The sequence below is a fragment of the Ischnura elegans genome, chromosome 4 (genome assembly GCF_921293095.1).
Source record: "Ischnura elegans chromosome 4, ioIscEleg1.1, whole genome shotgun sequence".
Lineage (NCBI taxonomy): Eukaryota > Metazoa > Arthropoda > Insecta > Odonata > Coenagrionidae > Ischnura > Ischnura elegans.
Window position 1 is genome coordinate 44,615,584 of NC_060249.1, and position 24,499 is coordinate 44,640,082.

The 24,499-nt window shown below is 36.6% G+C and overlaps 1 protein-coding gene across 1 annotated transcript in view; it reads right to left on the reverse strand.

Moving 5' to 3' along the window:
- The window catches only part of LOC124157390, a 718,161-nt gene that overhangs the window by 186,469 nt on the left and 507,193 nt on the right, over positions 1-24,499 (reverse strand). Inside the window, exon 2 of the mRNA XM_046532066.1 lies at positions 5,230-5,438. Coding sequence (XP_046388022.1) covers positions 5,230-5,438 — 209 coding nt within the window. The remainder of the gene's footprint in view (positions 1-5,229; positions 5,439-24,499) is intronic.

A 24,499-nucleotide genomic window follows, 5' to 3' on the forward strand; every position in this document is an offset into this window, starting at 1 on the left:
ACTGTAATGGGTTCATTTTCACCAATAAGCGCTCTAAAAGAAAGTTAAGTGTTGTGTCTTAAAAAACTACTACTTCCTGGTTTCAATTAGTTTAAATGCTTAATAGGTCACATTAATATGGTAATAACAAAAATATTTTATTTTGATCAATAATCTCATCAACGATACGAAATTATATGCGGCAATCTTATCTTGTTTTTTTTTTTAAATTCCTCAATCTATGATATTACCACTCCCGAAAATTCATTATTTTTCGCTGTCACCCTGATCTTCATCATTATGACATTAAATGATTTGAGTGAGGTTTATTTTTATCAAACACGAAGCCTGTTATGACTTTATTAACGGTTGCATTCAAATCTTTTTCGATTGCAGCTCTTGAAGATAAAATGGAAGAGTATTTGTATTTGTTAGAGGGTAACACGCTTTAATGTTAAAAGATAGTAATGACATTACGTAGCTTATAGGAGGTTAGAATTTCTCTGATCTAATTCATTGTTCCCACTTATACTTATCTGGATTTTTAGCATCGTAGACTCTGACCATTTTGCACTCAATGTTTCCTACTTATATGCTGGGGCAATAAAATTATATAGCTGCACCCGCTAACTATTCTGGGTGATGCAAATAAGGAGTGTATCGATGTATATAGCAATATGTTTTTTGTCACTCGAATATGCACTTTCCTAGCATCTGTTCCCGAATTGATTTTTTCCAGTACTTTCACGCGTTTTCTTGCTGTAATTATTCATGTTTGGGGAAGTAAAAAAAAAAGCCTTTGTTCCGCGATATTTTTCCACGCGTTGTATTGAAGGCAGAGCACTTAGCGTTAACTTTCCGCTTTTAAAAGCTGTGGCCTCGCGATGAATATGCATTTGGCATTAATCAGGGGTGAGTGGGTGGTCGAATGGTTGGTTGCCGGGGGAGGGTTGATAAGTGGGGTCAAGTGGCGAACAGAGGGGCGTATTTCTCGCGCCCCCTCCTAAATATCGATGCCTCTTGTGACCTCGTTCAACTCGTGCTTATTTTATTAAGGACCAGAATAGTTACTCCGTATTGTGAACTCGGCGGACGTTGGCCCCTCAGTCCATGCGAATATTTTCTGCTTTAGCTCATGGATGACGCCTCGGGATCCTAATAAGACGTGGGACACTGTGTCTGGACGCGGGTTGTCTATGCGCATCCTGTTCTCATTCGGCTCAAGTTGGCCTCAAGTTGACAAGGCTCGCCGATTATCAGCGCTAATGTTCTGAGGCACGCTTGCGGTTGTTGAGGGACAAACAGAATGGCAGCACATATAGTGCCGTAATGCAATTCTAAGGGAGCTCAGGTGAATATGGGTTTGCTACATCGTTTTGTGTAATGGGGGAAATGTATCATGTGACTGGTATTAATAGCCATATATAATACTGCCATGACCTACATGCAAAGTTCAGATTAATATGAAAATTTGTTTGCTACAACCGATATAGCTATCTAGAGCCACGATTTAAGTCAGTAATGCGTTCTTCCTTCATATATGGTCATGGCATGCAATTTTACGGAGTAAAAATTCAAGGGCTACATTGCAACAGAATCTTCAAAAATCATACGAATGAATCCATTTTACTCGTATCAGTTCTCTGATATCGGCTATTTCTTTAGGGCGGCATATTTCTAGTGTTTCAAGTTTAGATTGAAAATACTACATTCCTGTTGAAGTTCAAAATTAAGCATAGTACTTTCTGAATTCGACGTATGAAACTTTGCTGAAGGATCCAAAAGGGAAGTATTGGACCGCGCTGCGATGGACAAGCTTAGAAATCTTTGATGTGAGATAACAAAAATTAGCCGATAACATTTTTTTTACGATTTACGATTATGGCAATTTTCCAAAATGTTACATCCGACCGTATTCGAATACAGTTTGCATCATCCGCGGGGGGATCTTGGCTTGCTAGTTTTTAATTATCAAATTTTTGTTTTATTCACGCTATTTCCTAAAATTCATATTCAATTTTTCGAAGCCGATCATTTTTAATATATGTTATTTTGTGACTTCTTTTACTTATTTGCATGATATCCACTAAAGATCTTCAACAATCCATTGAATGATTATTAAAAAAAGCTTGAAAAAACTATATATTTTAAAAATTTCCAAATACAAAGATCATAAATAGTAATTATTTTTTAGGAAAATGACAAAACGTTATTTGAGTAAATGACTACATATTTAGCGCTAAAAATACTAATAATTCTCATATTTTTAATGCATGTCGTCACAATCATCCACTCCTTCATATACTTAAATACACGCAAGATCATACTCTTTGGTAAATATTAGCTGGAAATCATGCAGAAGAAGACGGGTTCAACATATCTTACGATGATCCTTGAGGATTCTGCTGCCAGTCTTACTCTATTACAGAACCTTCGTTTCACATTCGATAATGCCTTTGACCGAAGCTCATTTTATCGTCTATCTTTACCTTTTCATGGGAGTCGTATCTGGAAGATTCTCAAGTGTCATGCCCGGCTCCTCTCAAAAGAGGCAGGGAAGAGAGAAGTTTTCGGAATGGTGTATGTGAATGCCAATATCCTCTTTCTCGTTGCTTCATCATGGTAGTAGGTACGTTGGAGAAAAATTTTTCTGTTTCCCGTAGGGATTAAATTCGGCTCGTGTTAGCCCCATCATCTAGAACGCGAAAAAAATCCAGTCTGAAGAAGGGAACGTAAAAACGAAGGCTTTTATGTGCTCTAGTTTCTGTCGCCGGGGTAAAAATGAGGAACTTCTTTGGATCATGGGAGATATCGATAAGCACCTTTACGCAAAGGCTGCTCTTCGGCTCAAAAAAAAAAGAAAAAAATTCTCTGCATGAAAGTTTCATTTGAAAGTTTGCCGAGTTTCTTTTTTATTTAAGGCTGAAAATTTTCGGCAAATGCGGATCGTGACTAAAGTCTACGTGCAGTGATTTTCTCTCGCTGCTCAACTCCTCAATTCCCCCACGACTTCCTAATATTTTATGAATGTAGTTCGATCTTGTTAATCACTTTTCGATAACTATACTCAAAAATTTGCGATCGCCTTGATTTTTAATGCACAAGAACTACATATAACTTTCTCCTGGAATGTAGGAAATGCTGTCGAATTGAGGGCACTCTATTCTCTGAAGAGCATTCTATTTGTGAATATATTTTGACTCTGGGATAATAGTTACGTGATTTTTATGAACCATTTAAAAAATACATAATGCATTTGATTAATTGTAGATTTGTTAAAAAATAATTAATCATGTGCTTATTAATATAATAATTATTTTTCACCGGCAGAGAATTTGAGTTCAAAGTTACTTCGCTGAAATTATCAATGATAATTTAGCATTGATTACCGATATGCGTGGGGGTATAATTGTACTTATGGAGATAAGGATAAATGACTTCTCTCTAGAAAAACGTTCATCAAATTTGCCTTTTGATTCACTATCAGTCGAAACCTCTATGCAAAGAAAATGGGATACCATATCTAGCCTAGCAATTATGTGAAACTTATAATTATATATTCATTAATTTTTAGCTTCAAATTTCATTTTTCGTTTTACAAAAAAGTCATCGATGAAATGAGTGATCAAATCAGCGAATCTTTGTTCAAGTATAGGTATTCCTAGAGGGTGCATTTAAACGTTACTAGTTAAATTCTTAGAATCACTAGGGGAGCTTTGAAGCTATATTATTTTTAGTCACGCTCATAATATATGTTTTATGTCCTATTTTATCTTCTTACGAATTCCATTCTTTGAATTAACCCTGGTATACATTTGCCTTGATATATTATTCTTTGTGCTGATTCTGTTTTCACATGAAAATATTATATATGCAAGCGTTCCGTTTGTTATTTAATGTTACTGTGATAAAACTGAATCATTTGCTGACCTCACATTCCCCTTCCTCTTTACTATTTACGTATTGAAACTTTTTATTTATTTTTATGCTCGTAAGCGTTAAAAAATAATTAATCAAAGATTTTTTCTGCTGGTCAGGTATACTCAAAGGGAGTTTTTTTTGTCTTGTCATGGTAACTTATGTCCCATTTGCCTCCCATTAGTTAATGTGTAATTTGTTTACATTAGCCTTAATTCATATTGGTTTTCAATGATATTATTTCCGGTACCTCATGGTAAAATTATTCCGCAGGATGAAGATATAGCATTTCCATTGGTGGACTTAGGCAACATCGGCAATCTACGAGTTTTGACTTCTGGTTTTGAGCCCTTGGCCAGTGGCTCCCATGTGTGAAGAATTAGGATTTTAAAAGCTGAAGTTGTAGTCTATGGATTCAAGGTGACGAATGGACTCGAATCGTCGTTGAAACCTGGAGTTGTGACAAAGCTGGAATGGACTGGAAGCCATATAAAAGGTAGGGATCGTCCCAAGGGCACACTCAAAAGATTTGCCGTTTGTACCAAGTATTTCTGAATTAGATTTTGCATCATTTAGTTCTTCCTTATTCGATAATGCCATAACTATGCATACGATTACAGTTGATTCACAGGATAATTTATAAATTTTATCTTCAAAGCCATTAAGATTGCGATTAAAATTGTCATTACATCAATTAGCCAAAAGCATTCACAGTAATTTCGTTTTTAAAATAAATGAGCAACTCTGTACCTAAATTTGGAAAGGAAAACTTCTGGTAATGCCATTGTATTGAATCCCTTCCCATCCCATTCTTGTTCGGGCTCCCCAGCCTCTTTCTTTAAACTTCAGCTGCTTTTGCGCCAACGTAATAGCGAAGCGTATAGAAAGCGAAAAAAAAAGTTTTTGGGAAGCGTTTAATTGGGTCGATTTATTCCTTTTTTCGGTCTTCTATTAGTTTCGCTTTTACTTTTCCAGTGAGTGAGTTGAAAAAAGTAGCCATTTAATACGCTAAGACAGTTCGTTTTTTTATGGTTTCTTAGAAATTACTGCTATCAATCCGATTCGATAAACATGAATTATTTTTAGCGAATTAATCGACTGTATAGTTAAGGATTAGACGATTATTATTATAAGCTTGTGTAAATTAAACTTAAAACATAAATGTTAAAAATTGGACGCCAATTAACAGAAGAAATTAATAATTCATAGACAACATTTATTTATTTTTTCTCAAACTGCAAACTGTCACTAAATGTAAGTTCTGATGAATTTTAAGCATATATTGGTATCATCACTGATTATATCTCATCTGTAAATAAATTGGGTACTCACGTCTAAATGTAGACCATGGATTGGGAAGACCTTGACTGGGGGATCTTCCATTGGCGTGTACCTGAAGAACTCCCTTCCGCCTCTGTACCACTTCACTGTGTACAAGTGATCGTCTTCGAGGTCGTAATGGCACACAATGACGATCTCAGAGTTTCTTACAACTGCTGGGGGCATGCTTAGTCTCACATTTCGTAGGCCGTGGGCAAATCCTGTGAAGGAAAGAGTGTAAATTAGTTTCTCAACGTCGGTATTCATTATTTACGGTGCTATTGGGAATTGAATTTATATTTACATGTGTTAAGTACACTACTTTCTGTACTTAAGGTTATTAATGCTTATGTATGAGATATACAATTTCTCGGGATTTCAATCGTGTCAGTTGACTTGTGGGCAAAATTTTCTCAGGAAGGATACGTAACCTCTTCGCAGGATAGACAGCGAAACTGCTGCCCACAAGCCACCTGAGGCGGAAGAAAACTCGAGAAAAATATTGGAGAGATGAAACCATCACCAGCGAAAACTTCTTCGTTAGATTATGCTTATGTATGCTTTAAAAAGAAGCGCAATGGTCCTTTTATGAATGAAACTTTCCATGTTTTCATCGCCGAACGAGTTTAATCCTTTTCTGCCATAATAGTGTAACGCTCTGGAACAATGGCTGGCGTTTATCAAAGTAGTGATTGAATATTATGGTGTAGAGAATTTCCACTGGATGAAGTGTTATATACTTTTTAAATATAAAAATCACTAAATGTTTCCTTTTTATGCAACATAATACATATTTACTCTTCTTTTTCGGATATTTTCGGCAAAGAATATGTCCTTTAAGGATGTGGAATTTAGTAAAGATAGCTATTTATTTGGATTTTGCGCTAGTACGACGCCGTCACTCATTGATGGGAGAAAATTAATGTAGTATTATTTATTGTTTCAATTTAAGGATGAATTGTTCATATAAATTCCTTAATTGACCGACATGTATTGGTGCAAGAAGGGAGCTGAGGTACCTAAAAGTTTCAGTTCCCTTATCGTTTCATTTGTTTTATAGCATATGAGTTAAGTTATTCGTCACATTTTACGTGTATACGGTCGTATCTTACCGCGTTAGCGGATGTGAGCTCTCAATCTGAATTTCGGTAGCTATCCTTAGTGGAGAAAGTATAAAAATGACATTTTTTATACAGAAAGGATAAATAAAAATATTTTTCAAAATCTGGAAGATTAAAAAAAGTTAAATCCTTGGTACTCTTCTGCCAATTCAGAAAAGTCTTCCTACGCAGAATTTTCTATTCGCATATTGTTTTCTTCTAGGCAAAATTATCGTAATGTTCTCGAGATCTTGTATCTATCTCAAAGCCATTAGATAATTATATTCTGAAGCAGGTAACCAATATGCTTGCTACTGGGATACCTTACTGTTTTCCATTTTTATAATCAATTCCTCTAGCTTCATTATAACTAATTATCCTTCAGTGAATGAGATGCACACGTTTTCCCCTTTAGTCTAGTGTTATGGCATGAGAAAGAATGGAAATGTAATCTTAGCATCCGATTTCATACTTTTATGGTAGATAATGTGTTTCGCCAGTTAATGGAGGCATCGATGCATCTATAAATTATTTGACAGATATGTCGTATTTATTCTCGCGAATAGTGAGTTGACGTGATGGTCATTTATGGAAAAATCTACTGAATATCTTTATTTCATCAAAGAGGTTTTTTGAAACTGCCTGAAATTCGAATTTATGGACTTAATACTTCACCCAAGTCATCATAATTGGTTAGCGATTCCAAGATTGATTTGACGCAAAGCAATACTCCATTCCCACCTAGGCTATTTTTTTCTTATCGAATTGGTGGTTGTATCTCACATTCTTCATCACCTGTACCATTGTTTCATCTGAGGTCTCCTTCGCCCCTCATTCATTTAAGTTTGTCTTTAGCAGCCCGTCACATCTTATGAAGCGATCGATTAGATTGTTATTCTTAAATTTTTCGAATACTTTTCTTCTCTCCCACTCTCCCCCTCCTAGGGCTTAATCATCAATCATTTGGTCAATTCATTCGTTTTTATCATTTTCGTGCTTCCACCCATGACTTACCCGCTGCAGTAAACGTCCATGTTTCACTACTATAGACATTGCGTTAGTCCCTCTCAGCTCTATTTATATATTAAAATACTGAAAATCTTTTCGTTTGTAGCTCACTCTATTTTCACTCTAGCTTTTAGTGCTTAAGATGTTTCGGTTCTGTACGAAAATTTTATTTTGCTTGACAAAGTAGCTATAAACTGCACTATTATTATCATTATTCTATTTTTAAATAGCATTGTTTATTACTCAATGACTTCCGCGAAGGTCTGTATATTTTTTTCATATTTATTTTTTATCCAGCTAATATTCGTGAATGTGCAATATATGGTTATATTTTTAGCCTCAAAAGCTAATGACTCTAGAATTGTGCTAGAATCTTATCCTTTTCATAATGTCCTTCCTTTCATGAGCTTTCTCACGATTCAGAGAAATTTTTTGCATTAATATTTGAATTTATTGTAAAGATGTCATAGATTTCATTGCTGCAAGCGATAAATATTTTATGTAGACTATCAAGTTGAGTTTGTGAGGTATTAAAACATTTTTTATGCAGTTGTTCTGCCACTTCGATTATGTATGAAAACGGATAAGTGTAGCACTTCATCATTGGGGTGGTCAATAAAATTAACCCGCAACTCTATGTGGCGCCATGGTCACGGGATAACCTCCTTATGACTCCTTGTTTTCATACCATGGGAACAATTATTATAATAAATAAGTTATTCACGAATTATAACTATCGGATACAAGGCTGCGGACCAACAGGTCTTGCAATATGAATTTTGAGTATCTTTGGGTCACAACTGTTGTCAAATATAAGTTATGTCTCCGAGTTTTACGATTAATTATCTTAAGTAACTAGGTAAAGGCTTACAAGTTAGTAGAGTACCCTAACCGAGGACAATTGCCTTTTTTTTACATTTTCTAAGGGCGTGGTGGGTAATGCATTTTCATCACGGAGACATGCCCTCCTTTCCGTCCCATTTTTTCCCTGCCCTCGTGTGCTTTTGCACCTTTTAATTACCTCTCCGAGAGAGGAACCGTCCGAGCAAGACATCCACTTTTATTTTTTCGGGCGGGGAGCGGAGAATCCTCCATTCCATCCCTCCCACGTTCCTATTAAATCCTTTCTTCGCGCACGCTAAACCGGAACTTCCGTTTGCAACCCACCGTGCAATCTAATCTCCCCCTCGATCCCGCGGTGGCCGGCTGTAAGACCCCTCCCCTACTTTTCCGCACCCCTCTCCCTCAGTCCACTCAATCCCGTGCGGACCGGAGGAAGGACTCAGGGCGGTGGTGTTAGCTACGGCAGGCCGGCCGAGGAAGCGAGCGCGGAATGGTGAACAGCAAAGCACCTAGTAGTGGTGGAAGGGAGGTGGGGCGGCCTTGCCCTTCCCTATGGACCGACGACGCCGCGAGAGCTTCCTTGTGTCCGTGGAGGAGCAGCAGCTCTGATTGTGTGGGCTCACGGCAGAAATTAGGTTTGTCCTTCGCGGGATGGGGAGGGGATGGTGGGGTAAGCAGGCACTCCGAGAGAGGACAGTGTACGTGGGTTTCGGGAGTTTGGGATGGGTTTTTGGTGGGAAGAGAAGGATGGCCAAAGAGAGAGACATGGGTAAGGTAAGGATTAGAATCGTGTAGGGCCACTGGAGATGAGAGACCGCCGATGTGGAGATGCCCAGGATGTGCCTCACTCGATATTTCGCTGTCATCGATCGTTTTAAATTTTGAATATTTTTTTGGTTGGCGTTCTCATTGCGAATTTCTTGAGAGGAATCGATAGAAAACGCAGTCACTAGAGATTCGAAAAAAAATATTTCCGTAAGAAAATAAGTCCATTGAATTTTGAGAAAAAAAAGTATTTTCAGGAGGAAAAGAAGCCCACTAAAAATGTTACGCAGTGTTGACGGATTAATTGCCAGAAAAGCTGAATAAATCTAATTTTAATGTCAATTTTCCTAATAAGCTAAGGTAATATTTTTGAATCATTATATATTGTGCCACACTAGTTGTAGGTATTTAAGGCATATTGATAGGGTCATATTACGTAGAATAATGGATTATTGGGTATTTACCGTGGTTTACCTAATATCAGTTCCATACTTCGCAGGTTCGACTCAAACGAGGGAACACGACAAAATGTGATATAAGAGCTATGAAGGATATGTTGATAGATATCTTGTCAGATAAAAATTACCGACTAAAATTTTTATGCTATTGAAATTTATATTTGATGAATGAAATTTATTGGTATTCCACTCCCTGCAGGATTTAATGATTCATTTGCCACGTTGGAATATTTACTGTGCGGAATGATTGCAGAATTGCTTGTTTTGTGCTTTTCGACTCCGTTTTATTGATGGTCTACAGTAATATTTCCTTTAGCCTTTGCTATTTACAAGGTTTATCCTTCAAATATTAATGGAAGAGGTTAAAAAATGAAAGGGTTTTAGGTTTAACGTAATAGGATTAAGAGGAAAGATTTAAACTTAAAAATGGCTATCAGTGATACAAGCATCGTTATTGTAATCTTAATAATCTTTAAATTCCACCTTTCCATGGTACTCATGTATCTCATAAAATAGAGATAAAAGATGAAGTAGTACGGGTGGGCTAGCAGATGATAATGCTTAAAATCTAAATTTTGAAATTCCTCGGAAAGCTTTAAGAAAGAAAATTTTAACGTGAGTCAGGTAAATTGCGGGAAGTATTCCAACGAAAGAATAAAGTTATTGTAGAAGTAATTAAAACATTATGTAGATTTTCAATAGTTTTTAATCAATCAAGTACATATTATTTGATATAATTGTCATTAATGTATCACATAATCAAGTGGCATGAAAATCAAATTGCTCAGTGGGAACTAGCTAGACCTAATGCTGACGGGAGATCGCACGAGACGCCAATCCCTCCTAACTATTTTTACTCTACACCTATATTAGAGAAGTCTGTTGGGTAAGCGGTATGACTTGGATGGGGAGGTATGTAAAGCATGACTCAGTCGGATGGATAATGATGGTGAACGAAGAACGGTGGAGCGCTTGTCGTCAGTCCGTGATTGAAGTGAGGGTGCTTTGAACCGCGAATGAAATGGACAAGGGCGAAACTCCGGATCCCCTCTCAAATGAACTAGCCACGGGCGAGCTGACTCCTTGGTGAAATCACGGAAAGTATACAGGTTCATCACTACGCGTTTCATTCGATTCATTATAAATGCATGACGGCCCAGCTCCACGGAATCCCGCAAAAGCTTCAAATCCTCTGCGTCCTTGGAAAATCCACTTAAACTCACGTCGGGGGGTTCCGACGTCGTTTGAAAATTTCTTCGTGATGCTCCAGAATATTCTCACGGTGCGGAATTATTCAGCGTTGCGATCAGTCCCTCATAAAGTGATTAAGAGCGTCGCGGTGTTTCCCACGAAATCATGAAATCTTAACTGCTGCCGCTAGGCATTTGATGTCAGTGTTTTGAATTTATTACGAATTACTTTTCCTCCATTACTTTGTCTCAGTTGGTACCGAAATATTTTTTTATATTATTTTATTTGGCATATTTTGTAAGTTAGTTAGTTTTAACTTCGCCATCGTGTCAAATTTAGATGCATAAGTAACCAATATCCTATGTAGTAAAAATGAACCTAATTCATAAAAGTCTGCTAAAATAAGGGCCACCTATAATTTACTTTAATAACAGTTGCATCGAATAAAAATTATAAGAATACTTATATGTAACATCATTGAAAATTTATCGCGATATTTAGACTCCCTTGTAGCGTAGTTGAAACTATATTCCATTAAAAAATCTTTTCTGATAGCAATGATGTAAATTATTCGTTGAAACTCGATGACATTTTTGTGTGGTAATTTTTCTTTGACGCATATTTAAATAATTGTAAAGTAAAAAACCCGGTAATTTCCCCAAAAAACTTCGCATTTCACAATTTAACTTCCTACAACCATTTATCCTTCCATTTGTCATGTTGTACCTTTATTTTATAAACTTTTGGATATCGTTTAGTGCTAAGGATTTTCAGAACTAACTTTCTCAGATATTTCTTTTTCCACATCCTTCTGCACGATTTTTTCCAAGGAGTAGTGTTACAATTGTGCGGGGTAGCTTACCACCACAGAGGACTGTATTCCTTGCACGTCTAGGTGCGGTTTCTTTTTTTTTGGGAAGGCAATAAAGCCAAGGCATAGCGTTAGGCTACATTTTTCTCTGGCGGGTCGCGCCTTTGCAGCTGGGATATTTGGAAACAATAGCGTCCCGTGAAAGGTCTATGGGCGATATTTTTTTAACTAATAATATGGCGGTCGCAATGGTGGAAAAGCTATTTTCGGAATATTTACTCATCAAATTTACTTTACAATGCTCACCGAACTATTTTCTACTCATCCTTGTTCCAATATCGCACCGGCACAGTTTCTATTTTTGATCATTTTATAGATGCAAATTGAGCTTCTCCAAGAGTATATAAGATAGTCCACCATATTTATGAGTAGAGTTTGTAATTAATAAGAGGAGGGTGAATTTCATAAGTGAAAGGTATCGGGTGCTGAAAACGAAGAAAGTCATATCACGGTACGGTGACTTAGTGGCAAAAATAGTATAACCAAAGGTGTCTCCACTCGATGACCTGGGCGTTTTCCGAATCCGTGCACTGCACCGCTTAACTTCATTGCCTTTTGGGGTCACGTGCGCTAATTAGAACTATAAGATTATGGAGTAATGGGAGGGAATATGAGGGGGTGATAAGGCAAGAGGTGTTAGTGATTTTTTTCGAAACAGAGTTAGGTAAAGAAAATAGAGGAGATCAAATGCTTATTTTGTAGTGAATTTCATTATCCCTCCAAAGTTAGCACATAACAGAGCAGCACTCGTGCACCTTGGCCACCATGTTTATGTACATTTATTCTATCAATTTCCGTGCCTGGGTCTCTTTAAAAAATCACCTGTATCTCAAGGCTTCTCACCTCTTCATATGAAATTAATACTAGTCTTAGTATTTGAGGATGTGAGAAATGCTTCAATTTCAAGTATTTTGAAATCACAAAATAACTGAAACGCATGATAATAATGATTTGAAGTGCACTCTTAACTATTGCGGCATTTTTTGCTTCATAAGCTCCACCCTATGTTGGGATATTACCTAGGAATCCACATAATTTATTAAAAAGGTTTATTTCCTTCAATCCGACTGCCACTGATTCGAGCCTACAAGCCATCATATTTAATTTGTCGTGCGCACGTGCTAAACCAATTTCTTCCAGCATTTAAATGAGATTATTTAAATAGAAATTTCATATATTTTTGTAGTAAAAATGGCAATATTTTTCCAGGAATTTCTTTCTTTTAAATTTATTTACCGTAACTGGAACTTTCTCGTGTATGTATTTGGGTCAGTAGATGCCATTTATCTGTACATTCAATTCTCTTACGGTTTGTTATTTAAATACAACTTAAACCAAGAGAGCTTGGTAAATCGATAAAAACATCGTGTATTAGAGTACGCTAACGTAATGATTTTTATGGAAAAACATGCTCCAGTTACAGCTGCTTCTGCGTTCCCGAAATAGCTCAAGGATGAATCAGCAAGTGGTTCCCGTGTTGAAATCTTTTTTCCCTTGCCCTGCGAAATTGATGGAAAGAGTTTGAACTGCCGACTGACGTAGCGGAGCATCAATTTTCTAACACCTGTGAGCCTAACGAGCATAGCATGGTAATGCTGGAAATGTGTGCTGGTTGGTTACGTTGCCGCAGTGCTGCCGATTCTTGGGGTTGGGTGCTGAGGTGTAAGGTGCCCCTTTTCGCCGTGTGTACGCCGTCCCAATTACGTAACTTGCGAATTTCTCAATCTTATTCCTCTCTAGAACATTCGGTGTTGGGTGAATGTGAGTTGTTTCTTTGCAAATTAATAACGTTCTGATCTTTGAGCTTCTATTAATTGTTTTAATCTCTTTTTATTGATTTATAGTGCCCAAAATTATCATTTCCACGGACTAATTTTCGTTGCTCTGCTGGTATAAAAGCTCCTCTCCAGTTCTGCATCGCTGAAACGGGTCAAATTTGTTTTGGTATCAGACCGAGCATTGAGGAAAGGATTTTCCTATTGATTCACTCATTCTGGATGAGGTAAATGGGTCAATCTATAGAATTGAAAACCGAGAGTAGGTCTTTGCATAAATATTTGGAGAAAACAAGATGCATTCTGAGTGCAGCCTTTTGTTTTGCCACAGGTAGCTCACCTCGCTTATGGAATGGCCTCCACCTTTTCTTTGCGCGTATCGCCTCAGAGGAGCCCAGAAAAAGACGAAGACGGTGAGAGCTTTAGTAGCTAGGGAAACAATTTTCGAATTGCGAAGGAAAATTTTGCTGAAATGGCGTTTGTGGTGAGTAAGCGAGTGAACAAAGTGAGTGAGTTTCATTCATCGAGATGTGTCGCCTCTGAACGTTGAACGAGATGAACCTCTGAGTTCAAGCGCAATGACTGAAGAGTCATGTTTAAAATTATATTTTTACTTCGTCACCAGCATATATTATGCTCTTAGGCATGAGTGTAAGTGAAACTTTTCATTCCAGACGAAATTGTTTTTTTCCCACTGCAAATACTTGCGAATTAGTTGATCTCTTGTTACAATTTTTGAAAATATTAGCCATCAAGTAATACGTCTTTAATAGATTTCAAGCGATAATCCCAGCGAAGACCTCATTTTCATAAAATATTTTACTTTATTTCGCATCACCAATGGGGCTTTTAATCTCTATAGGCATACAAGATAAGAAAAGCCATAATCATAAAAGGTTTCATAGCTTGACGTTCCTTTAGACGAAGGTGCATAATATCACGAAAGAAAAGTTTAAAAAACCGATGATAGGCATAAAGCCATGCACTTGGAAAATTTTATCCTCATTCGAGAAATTAAATTTTACTAAATAATTGAATTTTTAACAATAATGCTATTTTAATGATTTTGCCTGCTTGGTTTTACTTCGTTTTGTAATATCAAAAAATTTGTATATTTTTATATCCAATCCGCGAATACAACATTGTCAGTCGGCAGCAAGTCTACTTTGACTAGAACGTCATTATCGCCAACATACTGAGCAAGGATGATTGAATATATTAACAAGAAAAGTGAGTGAAGTTTGGAAGCAGGTACCATTATGTAGCCTGGCTTTAAAGCAAAGGAACAAGGAGGCAGTTGGTTCCTTCTCGAATGTTTAATTTAATCTTGAAACACTTGTTAGTATGTTGTCGCAATTTTGAAAGAGTGCCCTTAGGTTTGACGTAATAGTCACGGCACATCGTGTGCTAATCTTATTACAAAGATATCCAGTCCTATAAATAATTCAAAATCTCTCAAAACTGAGTTTCAGCCATCATATTCATTGTAACTTATTCTATTTTTTCATCGTTTGATGGCACATCTGATTTTATTTTGTTTTGTATATTTGTTTTCTCTCTGTTAATATTCTGAATTTACTCGATGAAAATATACATAAATATTAACCATACGCTAAATAAGATTTCTTGGTAGGATAAATATTACTTATAGCGATTCCCTTTTCTTAAATAAAGCGATCCGGGTTTTGAAACGTTATTTTAAAAAACAAGTGGTATAAGTAATGGCTATCCAACCAAGAAACCTTAAAATGGAATACTACACAGTTAAAAACGAGATAGTGAATTTTTTTCATACGCAAAACATTCACCACACTTTGCCACGGAACTATGATGAATCCACCTCGATTTTGATGCACGGCTCAGTAGTGGCCTGACCCGTAAATTTCTGTGTTAATGTAGCTGCTTGCGCGCAAAACACAATGGATGCACGGGTGTAGTTGAATCCGCGGTAAATACTTTTCCATTGTGATCGGGAGAGGTCGATCCGTTGTCTACAACGGTGGCGAGACCGGGGAACGTGGTTAGATCCGCAGAATGAGTATTTTAGGCCAGAGTCGGCCCACGAGAGAGCTTTACGGTGACTGAGGAGGGCATAGAGCGGACGCAACGACAACGCTACCTAGCTCTCCCTCCTCCCCATTATTCTTCGCGGATACCGCAAAATTCGCTCCAATTTGTTTGCTTTAGCTGCTCGAAAAGCACGAAGGTTGGACTCTGTCGCGTGTAACTGCCGGAAATGACTGGTTTATATATCGTCCTCGGTTTTCTTTTTTTTTTATATGGGTCGAAGCCGTGTCGAAACTCGGCTGAATGCATAATTGATACTCTGTGCATGCTGCCCCGAGAAAAAGGGGAGCTTTTTTCTCTTCTTCTCCTCTCTCTCTCTCTCAGGCTGAAATATTTCGATGGTATCAAAGGCATTTCTTGGCTTTAATTAAATCAGTGTCCCTGCTGATGCTTAAATGGGCACTTCCCCAGTACCAACTTACGGCTGTCCTACTTCGTTGAACAAATATACGCGCCGAGGAAGAAGAACTTCAGAGATTGGAATTTTCTTTTCGTTTTATCAATTCATTCCTCTTACCTGTACAATTGACATCAGAAACTATGTCCGATGGAATTATAGCTCTTGAGAATTTTATTGAATTTAATAGAAAGTAACTTTCGAGATCTCCTAAGGTTACCCTACGGAATGGAGTTTATGCCTGCAGTGGTTCGAAGTTCCCGTGAACTCGAGAAAATTTTCACTCTAAAGGTTAACCTACTTATGAAAACAATGAAAAACTTTGCCGTCGAGCACTAGTTATACGGATTTCTGCAGTGCACTCAAGACTTTTCTACACTTCAGCCGAGAAATAACAATAGTGAATCGAATGTATAGTGAGAACCTTTGATATAATGCACCACAGTTTCCAATTAAGTGGTACAACGAAGTTTCTTGATGAAATTGCTCGTATGGTGAAGCTGGTTTGTCTGCGAGGTTAGAAGTGAATTTACTGACTCGTGTTTTTTTCGATCACCTCGGCAAATTTTACCCGAGGACTTCCACGTCAGAACGAGTTTTAACTCTGAATGCTCTGTGTGTGTAAATGAAAGCCATGACGTGGATAAAGTAGCTGGGAGTTATTCCGGGTCATGAGTTGCCTTTTGATTCTACCCTATCAGGGAATATTGGACCGTGAATTAATCATTTGGACACCTTCTCTCATTCCTCGAATTTAGAACTCCGTCTTATTGAAGTTTCTTAGGCTTCATTTGGCTGCTTTCTTTCAGGCCACATTACTGTAAAATATTATCCTATCAAGCTCGTTACAGGAATCGGATAGGGTTGAAAGACTTTCTCCGGATAACTGGCTGGCACTCTAAAACTTTGAGAACGGGAATGGGCTCTGAAAGATCAACAGGAAAAGAAATGACCTCGTTTCTTTGTGAGAGAGTTTTAGTTAATCATTTCTTCCTCACGGGTGCTAACATTGCCAACCTGATTTCCTTCGTTTCCTACGTTCCTTTTGATAAAAATTGTAAGGTAACGTCATTTGAAGTGCGCCCTACTATTGCTAATTAAATGGAAGGCTCGGCAGACGTGATTTTTGGCTGCTCTGCCTCTCTTCTCCGGCTGTGATGTAATTGCGCTGAAACTGCCGCTGAATTACTGTTTAATGGGTAAGACGGAGAAACATGCCTCACGAAGATTCCTCGTCTTCGCCTTTACCTGGTGAATACGGCGAAAGAATTTCATAAAAGTGGGTGTCGAAATGGAGAAAACGACAAAAACAAGGAGAAGCTAGTTGGTCCGCCTTAGATGAAGTAATGTACTTAGCGGAGAAAAAAAAATACTTTTTCGCCCTTTTACGGCCATTGATTAGTGCCAACAAGCAAACGTTGAAAGATGTTTACAGCATTTTATTTTTTCGCCGAAAATTCATTCAGAAGATGCATTTACAGTTTTTCCATCAGAAAATTTTTTAAGTCTCTAAGTTATAATTTTTATAATGTTACGCCAACCACCATCGCATTTTTCTAGATATTTTCTGTCTGATACCTAATGACATGTGACGGAAGTCAGTACCTTAGCAATTGTGCTTCTAAAAAGCTGCTGATTTTTTCCTCTTGAATATTTGGCCTCCATTTTTAAGGATACATATTTTGAATGATCATTTTAAACCTATCAACATCGAAATTCACATAAAGCAAAAATACTAGAGAGATCACAAAAGTATGTCTATACTTGGAAACTACCTGGCGTGTAAGCAGGTAAAATTTTGCATTTAAACTGATGGATATTCAATAATGGTGACAACACTATTTCGGTTATCACGCATGTTTTATTAATGAGAATATTGGGTTTTAGGTAGGTGAAAGCGTTTTGAAAATCATACGGAAAAACAGAAAAAGAGACAGTATTGAGGCAATGAGAAATAATTAAAACAGAAGCAGGTTACTAGTAAATTTTTTCAACAAATATCGATCAATCATTATCATCTCATCGATCATATAATCGTTGCAGCTAATTACTATCATCGGCATATTTTTAACACAAAGAAAAACGTAAATGATTGGGAAAAACTTTTAATGGAGCATCCAAATCGAAGCAAGGGTAGCTATGTTTACGAGCAAATTTCAGACCTTCTATGTGAAATTTGGAGAAATTTTCCCTATGACATTGAAACAACTCCTGAACATAAGAACTAGACATGACATTGACAGATTTATTAAAATAAATTGGAGTTTGATGAAACCGAATTTTCAACTTCTATCCTGGGATTTAACCATTTCTCACCCTACCTTAACTCTTGAATAATGTGAAATACATAATATATCGCAGTTGCAATGCCATTACCATGTTTAAAAATTTATGTCCATGCTATTAGAAAGTATTTACTGGTTTTCAAACTTGTTAAGTATGCGTTTTTTTTCGTCATTAAAGATTTCAACAATTCATAATTAATGTTTTATAACATTAACCTCAGGTCTGTTTGAAAACGAATGCCATATTTGTTGAAGTAAATGATTTATCATCATTCATGTTTACTTATTTAGTCATTTAATTATTTTTTCATGTTCTACCCTAAATGTTGTGATGGGTATATGTGCATACTTAGGTTTTCTCGCTATGATTGTTTGAGTTAACTCCAAGATTTCATTTCTATGCCCTGATGTGTTAGTTGTGCTGAATTCCATTCGGAAATATCTGATATATTTTGTACAAGTTTATTTTGTGATCTCTTTTGTATGTAATATTCATCTCATGTTCTTAATGGACAATTTGTCCAAGAACAATAAATATTACCTTATGTTTTCGCGCGAGGTTTCAACTGCTCCGTGATGTAACCACACTCAGTTTCTGCGCCAGCCTCAAGGGAGATGATGTGAATGCCGTTCGTTCGAAAGGGAGGGAGGAATGGAAGAGGAAGACGGGCGAACGGACGGGACGGGGAAGAAAAGGGTAAAGCCTTGCCGGGAGGAGACACGTAATTGCATTCAGCGTGTATGCGGCGCGATGGAGTTCCGAGGCAAGACACGGTGGTTAGCAAATGGCGACACGAGCGATGGGAGGAGGAGGGGGGGGGGAGCGAAGAGGAATAAAGAGATGGGGCGACACGGGCATGGAGAGGAGTGGGGGTGGTGAGGTAAAATGATGGGGGGGGGGGGGTCCGAAGGTGGCAGTGCATGTACGGAAACTGGGCATTCGGAGTGGAACCGCGGATATAAGGGAAGAATGGAAGCATAGCCCCTGGAAAGGGTTGAGGGCAGACGGTCACGCGGATAAATTAGGTAGAACAAATTCACGGACAAGGGCGTCACAGTGTGGAATTTAGTGTTGTCCGTCACGATGGAGAGGAGACGCTTTTCTTTCGTTCCCATTGTGTTAACCGAGTGCTATTTAACTGCTCGTTATTCGCTCCTTCAGGACAGTTTTGTTTCTTTTGGAGCGGTGAATGACGATGCGAATTATTAAGAAAGAAATGTGATTCGTGAGTTGGGATGAGGAATGCGAAATGTTTTTCGATAATATATTTTAGTTTTTTTTTTGAAAATAAAATTTAAACATTATTTACTAGTCTAGTAGTTGAGGATATATTTGAAGCGGTGCTTGAATGCTGCTGAGTAATGGAATTAATTATAAGTTGGTTAAGGTCGATGCAATGATTATAAACATACCATACAACGTCATACGGACGGAATTAAGCTCTAAAAACCTTAGCAATCTAGATCTCAATATCTGTTCCTATAGCGTTATCATCAGAATGACATTTTTCGCTGAATTTTCAGAATGTCATAAGTCACTGTTTGTGATTCTCCAGGATTCAGGAAAACAACAATTCGAATAACAATTCGATCATAATTCCACTAGATTTAGTGGCTGAGACATAAAATCTCAATATATAGGGTAAATATTGTCGACAAAGGTAATGCCCAGCAAAAAATAGGGAAGACGTAATGCGGAGTTGAATTAAAAAGTAAGGTTTTCCCGTTATGATGGTCGCACTAACTTATGTAATTCACGCATGTAGAGATGAATACATAAAAAATGGTGATGCATCTCTATAATATTATTTTTTACGCATTGTACTATGGTACTGGTTGTAATTTACCTGAGGAGATAACAATATACATTAGGATACAGATATTGTATTTCCACAATCTTGTGAGCGTAGGCGTATGTCTCAAATGTATTTCTATACACAAGAAATATCCTCTTGTACGTTTAGAAAATCCTCAGCAGAGCACGAGGTGATAGGACGGGGGATCCTAGGAATGCTTTTGTGGAAAATTCTTCTGAGAGAAAATTGGCTCGCGCTGATGTTCAAGTGGAGGAGCCGTTCTGGATAGAAAGATTAGGATTTACCCTTCCGGAAATTTGAATTTATTCCCGCTTTAATATTTTTCTGGTCCTGTCCAAAATCTTACGGTTTCTATTCAGAAATATTTAGGTCACAGTGAAAAATTTCTTTGTAGTTCAAAGACAAGAAGCCTTGCATGACATATAGAGGAACCAAATAGCGGAATATTTTTGAATATATTTTTTTTTAAATCTTGTATTCAACCAAAAATTGATTTGTAATATTACTTTTCTTCGAGTCATGGTAGCAATAGAATTCTGAGTACTGTACTTATATTGTGGAGCCTTACCCATTGATATTGTATCTCCATACAATGAGATAACTTACAGTCTCTTTGCAGTGGTTGTAAAGGATTCGTATTATTATTTAGTAATTTTTATCTTCACGTATTTCGGTATCGTCAGGTTCCTCAGAAAAATACCATTTTAAGACATAATTCAGTATCTTTTTTTATATTCCTAATTTTTCAGCTGGTGAAATCTTTTTTATTTGCAATTGGTAGTCAAGAACATCATTATTTCCATATTCACCTAAATTTTCAAGAGAATTTTCAACTGGAAAGAGAAGTTGTTAATGTTCTATGGAAATTTTATGCCACAGAAGACGGCGAAAATTAGGCGAATTGAAATAAAAAGTCGAATTAGTAGAAAGTGATATTTTATATATCACTTGAGATTTTTATAATTTCTTACGGCACCTAACAAAAAATATTCCTCTTCGAGAAATGATTTCTCAGGGTTCAATGGGCGTGAGTTACGAACTAGCGAGCAAGGAAAGTCACAATGGATTTGAAAGACGACATGTTTGCATGGCGAGGTACTTAAGTTTGATGAGCGAGAAGTAAGGACGTGTGTTCGCTGGAGAAATGTATCGAAAGCTGTCAGGAGGTTGAATGTCAATGTCAATCCAGCGCAGCTCGCCTGGAGGCGGGTGTACAGAATGATTTTATAGATCGGTGTCGTTCAGGTCGAATCAAGGCTTCGATGTCAAGGAGGAGAAGGTGTGTGCTGAGGGAAGGTCGATGGAGAACTCCAGGGAAGAGAAATAAGTGAGACTAAAGGAACCAGGTATCCAGAGTGGTATTGTTTTCTTCATAATTCCTTTTTCTAACAAATCGCCTTCTTAACGAAGGTCGTGACCGAGTATGCTTAAGGATTTCGATATTCAGGCACCTATTTCGTTTCAAAAATTAAGTCTTTCTATATGCACGAAAAACAAAAAATATTAACTTAGCATTATATCTTTGACCCAATATGCATTGATCGTTTATTTTTTTTCTCCATGGTCACGTTAACATATTTGGGTAGATATCTTATCTAACTTCATCTGATTATTTTAGTTAAGTGTTTCATTACGTGAAATGTCAAATATGTAAAATATCAAATGATGGAAAAATGTTTTGGTATGCGACACATTTCAATATTCTTTGTCAATTAAACTATTATTTCTATTACAAACTACGTTATTTTTGAATTTTCACCCTACGTGTTTAAACATTCAACATAATTGATGGCTTAAGCCTTTGATTTTTTTAAATAAGAGCAACTAGGTGAAACATTCTTTATGAATTTTTGATCAAATTATTTATGGTTGTACATACACAAACTATTTATTAATTTCAATTTCTCTGAAATTAAGTAGTGTTGATTCGTGTATTTTGCTGAAAATCAATCAATTTTTCAATCCGTTGAAAGAGACGAAGATATCCTTGTATAGCAAAAGTGAGCTAAATTGAATACCGAAATGATGGAACCTCAAAAAGCAGTGAGTAACGAGTCTACCAGTTTCCGGATAACACGATACCACTCGAGTTAAAAGGTCATCTTATTTCAGCGAAGAGTAAAAGCGGTATCTCGTAGATCTTTGATAACGGCAAGAATGTGTCGGCGAAGGAGTCTTTCTTCCCTACTCGTCCTTTTCCATCTGCTTTGAAGGAAGAGCTGGCGGTGGAGAGACGCACTCACTCCCCTCAAGGTCTATTACTTTTCATTGCCCGCCGTTAAAGCTTGATGCAATTAAGTGAGGACACCCAGAGAGCCGCCTTCCCGCTCTTGATATTACCTACTTCCGGTGACTGGTCGACCTCGGAGGACTGTTTTTCAGGGCCCAGACATATCGAGCAGATAGCATACTGGTTAGGGTCTTTTATGCTGCTTATATGTACAAGTTTTCGTCCACATTAAATGATGTACTCTCTCATTAGCTGGTGAATCTAATTTTGCCCCTCGCGCTGACAAAGCAGCGGTCATTTTCTCTTTTTCCTTAATGTAGTATCACAAGTAGTGTTTTCCTGTTGGAGAAACGTTGACTGCGTTAGCAATTTCTGAGAAATTTCCAAATTGTCCGTTGAAAGTTCACTGCGAATAGTAGTCATCCTCGGGATGTCATTGTACGGTCGCAAAACGCGTGATTTGTCTCTTTCCAATTAAATCAATCTGCTGTCTCATTTATTAATATTTCCCATCACTAAGTTGATGCATAATTAATAATTGTAAAATTAATAAAGTTTATCATGGTGGGCTACTTTTAGCCCAGGAGATAATGAAGTACTATTCTTCAAATTAATACAATTTTCAAATTCAAAAATTAGATTACTAACAGTGATAAGCTCAATATGCAAAATCGAATTTGTTATAAAATGATGACCGGCAAAACAGAAGAAATAAAAAAATCTAATTCAAAATACAGCCGTACAAATTGCTGCAGATAGCATTACTGGGAAAACACCTAGGATATCTCAAATAATACAATTATGAAATTCAAAAATTAGATAAATAATACAGTGGTAAATTAAATATACAAAATCGAATTAGTTATACAATGATGAAAGGCAGCACAAAAAAGAAAAAAAGGAATAAAAATCTATTTGTGAACTTAGAATTCATAATACAGCCGTAATTTTTTTTTTTTTTGTCCAGCGGACCCCATAACTTTAAATTTTTTTAATTTCAGCCCCCTGGTATTTTGTTACTATTAATTTTTTTTATAAACACATTACAATACATCAAAAATACATATCTCAAATATTAAAATATATATAATACATTAAAAACATTCCCTTTACAAATTATTAACACGTTTTTCACTATATAACCAACACATATTCTGACTTATTGGGCAAGAAAAGATAAAAGAGAAAAACCCTGATATTACAATATTTTAGAATAAAAAAATATTTTTACAATTAGGAGACCTTCTGAGCCAAAACAGGCTCATCAGCAGGTTCTCCATAATTCATTTACAAGAAGTTAAAAACATCTAAAAACAATGAAAGAAACGATAAAAAACTTATGTCTTAAAATTAAAAATTAAAGTCCTCAAGTAGATAATTTAAAAGTTTACTTTTGACATCCGAATATGTGGTTAAACCATGCATTTCTTTAGGTAATTTGTTAAACAATTTAGGAACACTAACCACCATTTTGTTTTCACCGTATTGATTGAAGCATTTGGGGATTTTATATTGGTATAGATTCCTCTTTTCCATTTTATGAAAATTGTCTTTCAGTGTTTTGTATTTATTGGAAAAATAATTATCTATTACTAAAATATAGGTTAGAAGTTTTTCGAGTGGTAGTATTCTTAGTGTTTTATAGAAATTATTTGTATCGTGAGAGTCTAAGTTAGCTGACAAATTATTATCATTTTTTTTGTGGTATGCAATCGCTTTGATGATCCGGTTTTGTGTACTGTATAGTTTTAATTTATGTACCCTACAGGTTTTACCCCAAATAGTAACGCCATATCTTTATATTGATTCAGCAGTTGCGAAATAAAACATCTTTTTAACTTTAATATGCAAAAAATCTCTAATATGATACATTTGATAACTAACCTTTCGTAATTTACTACATATCTTCTCACAGTGTTCCCTAAATTTGAATGTCTGATCTATTATGATACCGAGATACGTATATTGTGTTACTTGTTCTAATTTGTTGCATTTACACACAGACTTGGTTATTTCAGTATGCAGGCATTTATAATCATGTATTGTTATGTGAATCTGTTGAACGTTAGCTGCATTATTGGCTATGGACATAACTTTGGACTTCTTCATGTTGATGGAGAGGTCATGGTCATGTGACCATTTTGTTAAGTTATTTACATCATTTTGCATGTAGGCAATGGCAGTATTTAAATCTCTATGAGCAGATATCAATACAACATCATCAGCATAAAGTAAAATATTACAATTTAAAATACATTTAAATATACTATTAATATACACAGTAAAAAGGATTGGTCCTAAAATAGAACCTTGAGGTACACCATATTCTACATTTCCTTGGTTTCCAATACAGTTTTTAAATTTCACCCTGATACTCCTCTGCAGGAGATAGCTTCTAAACCATTTCAGGATATACCCTCTAATTCCAATATCCTGCAGTATATGCAGCAATGTGGGCAAATTGACAGAGTCAAA